General features: G+C 31.2%; 1 protein-coding gene across 1 annotated transcript; it reads left to right on the top strand.

Annotated features, from left to right (window-relative positions):
* The first annotated feature begins 2,139 nt into the window (after positions 1-2,139).
* On the top strand, positions 2,140-3,882 carry LOC114378066. The gene has a single exon (XM_028336582.1). The coding sequence runs from the start codon at positions 2,863-2,865 to the stop codon at positions 3,295-3,297; it is 435 nt and encodes a 144-aa protein (XP_028192383.1). The 5' UTR covers positions 2,140-2,862; the 3' UTR covers positions 3,298-3,882.
* The last annotated feature ends 562 nt before the right edge of the window (positions 3,883-4,444 follow it).

Below are 4,444 nucleotides of genomic sequence, written 5' to 3'. Positions count from 1 at the left end.
ATATATATATATATATATATATATATATATATATATATATATATTGTGAATTTTCTAAATAAAATGACATTAAACCAAAGAACTCAAATTTACAACATGTTTTAAATTTTATACACATTAAAATATTCAATCTTTAATACTACTTTAAAATTAAGCCTTAATAAAGAAAAAAACACATGCATTGCACTATCTAATTAATTTTTTTTGTACACTTTTGTTTACTAAAAAAACTGTTTTTTTCATTTTTAAACAATGTTTGGTCCATTTTTTTCTTTTAAAGAAAAAAAAATATGTTACCTCAAACACTACCTAAAATCTAAATCGAGTTGTTATTTTTACCTTCTCAAATCTCAAGTGCAATCCGAGTACACCAAGTGTCTTCTAGTTCACGGCTTCAACTTTTTATCACATAACATGATTTGTTGTAAGCTCAATGTCGTGGACCCAAAGAAAGCAACATTGATCTGAACTTTTGCTTTAACTTGAGTATACAAGACGGGTCACCCATAGATTAAAATTTAAGCCTCAAGAGGGAACATAAACCATAATTTATTGGAGAATAGATCACCGTCCATCATGACAAATACATGGAAGGTGAGCTCTCCCTTTAGCCTTTATTTTTTTATTCTAATTTTTTAAAGGGAGAATTCTCCATGTCCCTTAGCTGTAAGGGAGAAACCCGTGATGGCTTTCCCATTATACAATTTCATTATGTGTGATACGATAAGATTGTTGTCATTAGGTGAGTGGGCAGAATCAGAAGATTCAGAAGTGGCCACATTACTTATTTGGGTAAATTTTAAAAAATTGCTTTAATCGCCACTTAAAAGAAAGTTAATAGGAACAAATTCTATTGTGTTCACATTATATTTTCAATGATTAGATTTGCAAGCAGTAACATTGAAGGTGTGAATTAAGGAGATTCTTCTAACTTTTTTTATGAATGAGATTGTTTTAACTTGATTAGTGATAATATTAGATTTGAATTCTTAATTGTGTTAAATATTGAGAAAAAATTAATGTTTATAATAGTTTTATATTTTTATCCAACTTGAATAAATGATTGTTTTTAATAAAAAATAGTTGTAGTCTATAAAAAAACATTTGCAAGCAGTACTTACAGCGGTTGGATTTAATAAAGAAAGAGCTAGTTTCTGATAACATGACAAATCGTAGTCCAAATCTCTCAAAAAAAATGTTTATATTTAGTATTGTGTTTGGATGGTATCTTGAACAAAATTTACTTGAGAGAAGGATACCTGTGAAAAATAAAATAAAAATTACAAGCAGTTTGTATTAATAATTTAACAAATATGAGTGTTGCCAACTAAGCAAACGTGCCACATTAAAGATGTATTATGGAATTTTTTCATTTTAAAGAAATGTGAATGAATCTTGTTAAAAGAACGGTTCTTTACATACTTCCACATAACATACCTATTCTATTATTTAGTCTATTCCAAATCACAAAAATAAGAAATCAGACAAAAAAATTCGAGAAGGGCCAGGTACATTTTCCCTTGCAATTCACCTTTGAATCTTAATGCAACTTATTCTCCTACGCAATTATGGTGCGTCATGATGAACAACTTACAAGATGAATATAAAATATCCAACATTAGGAATCAGGTGGCGACTAATCCAAACTACCCATTAACCAAAAGTTATAGCAAGAGTTTTTTTTTTTTTTATTAGAGATGAAAGCATCTTAACTAATATCAAAATAAATTTTATTTTAGGTGTCTGCAGCTGATTAATATATATCAAGATACAAATATGCAATTAAAACACTAATCTTTATCCACACATATACTCATGTATACAGATTGAGATTATCATTAATTGTGTGGATTAATTAATGTGAAATTGTTTCAGTCTAACTAAGCTAAATTTTAGTTATGAATATGGAACTGTAATAACTAAGGTAAATTTTAGTTATGGATATGTAACTGTAATAATATTTGGAGGAAGAATTTTCCGTCCATAGTGATCATAGCAGACTCTAATAGGATTGATTGCTTCTATTAGATTATATATATTGTTTAGAAAAAAAAATACAAAGTATTTTAAGATCATTCAAAGTCTGAAATGAGAAAATATGGGGCCCCACTACATGCTCCAAAGTCGAAATATTACAACACAATGCTTTGAATAATTCTTTTAACTACAGTCTTGTAGACCCATTTTCCATGACCCAAGTAGTACCATAATACCATTCTTTCAATTGCTTACCAGAACAAGCATGGAAGCTACGGGGGAAAAAGCATGGCATTCTCTGCATGTGGTTCGGAATATGGAAGCAAATTCTATGCTATTTATGGCATAACAACCACCTTGGGTCTTCTTAATCCCTATGCAAATCCAATCTAGAAGATTAACCATGTCCCTATGTAAGTACCCTGAGGCTGAAACAGTACCCCTTTATATACCCTTCAAATCTATTGACATGTTCACCCTTGGAGGAAAGCATTTTTGTTCTTATTTTGCTCCATCTCTGTATATCATCACAACTTCCAAAGGCTTACTTACTTTAATATATCTCTGATTCAAGTGGTTCTGTGAGTTTTCTTGTTTTAGTCTGAGGCTTTGAGTTTTGTTTGATAGATATGCCAAGGGCAAATTGCAGTTTCTGATTTGTTGAAACTGCAAAGATTGAATTTAGAACTGATAGAAGAGTTACCATGTGTATCAAACTAGCATTAGAATTGGTCATGGGTGTTTGTTTTTCAAGTTCTTATACACTACTAGAAACTAGAAAGAAGTGATTGGAATTTCAACTACCATTGTTGGTTTAGAGGGCAGAGGCTCCATTGAGTTAAAAGTAAGAAAGCAATTAAAGGCCTTTGAAGTGAATTCGGATAAATGGTTTCTTCTGTATATACCCTTATGTGTGTTCTTCATTCCACAATAGCTCTTACTTGTGGAGCTTTGATGATATTCTACTCCAAAGAGATCTCTGTGCTTGGCCACGGATCGGAGACCGCGAGCAAGCTTCAAGGGACAACACCCCATGATCAGCTTCTGATTGACACCTCTGATTCCTTCTCTGGCTTGTTGTTGTTCACAATAGGATTCCTTCTCTTGATGGTTGCTTTTGTTAAGGACAGAGACTTTCAGAGTTTCTTTGCCAAAGGGTGTGTGATGCTTCACATTTCCATGGCAGTATGGAGATTCTTCTTTGAGAGGAAGCTTGGGGATCTTGCACATGAGTGGCCTAGGCATGCTGTTGGGGATATTGCATTGGCCTTTTCATGGGTCTTTTTTCTTGTGTACACATGGAGAGAGAAATATGATTAGTTAATTTATTTTATAATTTTGCAAGTTTTGGTGCTTCTGGTTGTAGAAACAACATGGCCCCAAGAAAGGTTGTTTTATTTTAGTTGGAAGGAACCAATATTTTCTGGGTTGTTTCGGCATTTCAAAGGGACAAATGGAGTTCAAATTGGCCTTGTGAATGCTCAAATTCTTGACATAAATGGAGAACCATTATATGAGTTCTGTTCTTCTTCAAAGAGAGAATGAAAGAGGTTGTTGAGTCAACTTTCTGGTTCTTCGGTGCACAGATTCATTATTTAGAATCTGTATTGGCAACTTTTCTTGATTGCTTTTCAATTGGGAGCTCCAGTAATTAGTGTAAACTTCATTTTCTACATTGAGTCCTTAAAAAAATGTACAAGCTTTTTACCCTGTTTCTGACTTCAATTGTGAAATTTCTGAATGTATATTTTTCTTGTTTTGCATCCATAACATTGCTGAGCTCCAGTAATTAGTATTTGGAATATTGCTGAGTCTAATCTCTAGGGAGGTAGCATCCTTATGTAGAGAAAAATACCTTCTTTCCAAGTTGAGAGAGGATAACAAGGAATTTTTCTCTCTTTTTTATGGTTCAACTTCAAGCCATGTCATTCAGGATGTTGATTTCTTATTTTTCCTTTTCCTTTTCTTTTTTCTTTTCTTTTATCTATAAAGTAGATGCTCTCATTTCACACAGTCAACAATTTTCTTTTGTTAGTGTTGTAGAGAATAAATTGCAAGTGCATGATGAATGACATTCTTTTTTTTTCTTTCTCAAATTCCTTTTTTTTTAAATAGTTTATTTATTTATCTAAGTCTATTGGCCTATGTAGTACCCTCTCCGATCTAAAATGAATCTAGTTTTAGTCTTTGAAAAAAATATTCTAAATTGACTAATGTTTTTACTTTTAAATGAGATATTAAAATATTTATTCCAATTTTATCTGTTATTTTACAAGACTTTATAATATATTTAATAAAATTAAGAGATATAACAAGAATATTTAAATAAAATTATTTTCTAATAAATGTTAATTCTCTTGGAATACTTTTTTTTTGTCGGCATAAAAACTACCTTAAACATTAGTCATCTTGGGATGGAAAAGTAAGAAACTTGATCTTTTTTAGTTTTGTTGTGAATAGAAAACAT

The sequence above is a fragment of the Glycine soja genome, chromosome 12 (assembly GCF_004193775.1).
Source record: "Glycine soja cultivar W05 chromosome 12, ASM419377v2, whole genome shotgun sequence".
In the NCBI taxonomy this organism is placed as follows: domain Eukaryota; kingdom Viridiplantae; phylum Streptophyta; class Magnoliopsida; order Fabales; family Fabaceae; genus Glycine; species Glycine soja.
The sequence above is the reverse complement of the archived record's forward strand: the minus strand, read 5'-3'. Positions and strand labels throughout refer to the sequence as shown.

What these genes read in the sequence shown, in the direction of transcription:
- LOC114378066 (XM_028336582.1), top strand. Translation starts at nt 2,863, where the DNA reads ATGGTTTCTTCTGTATATACCCTTATGTGTGTTCTTCATTCCACAATA.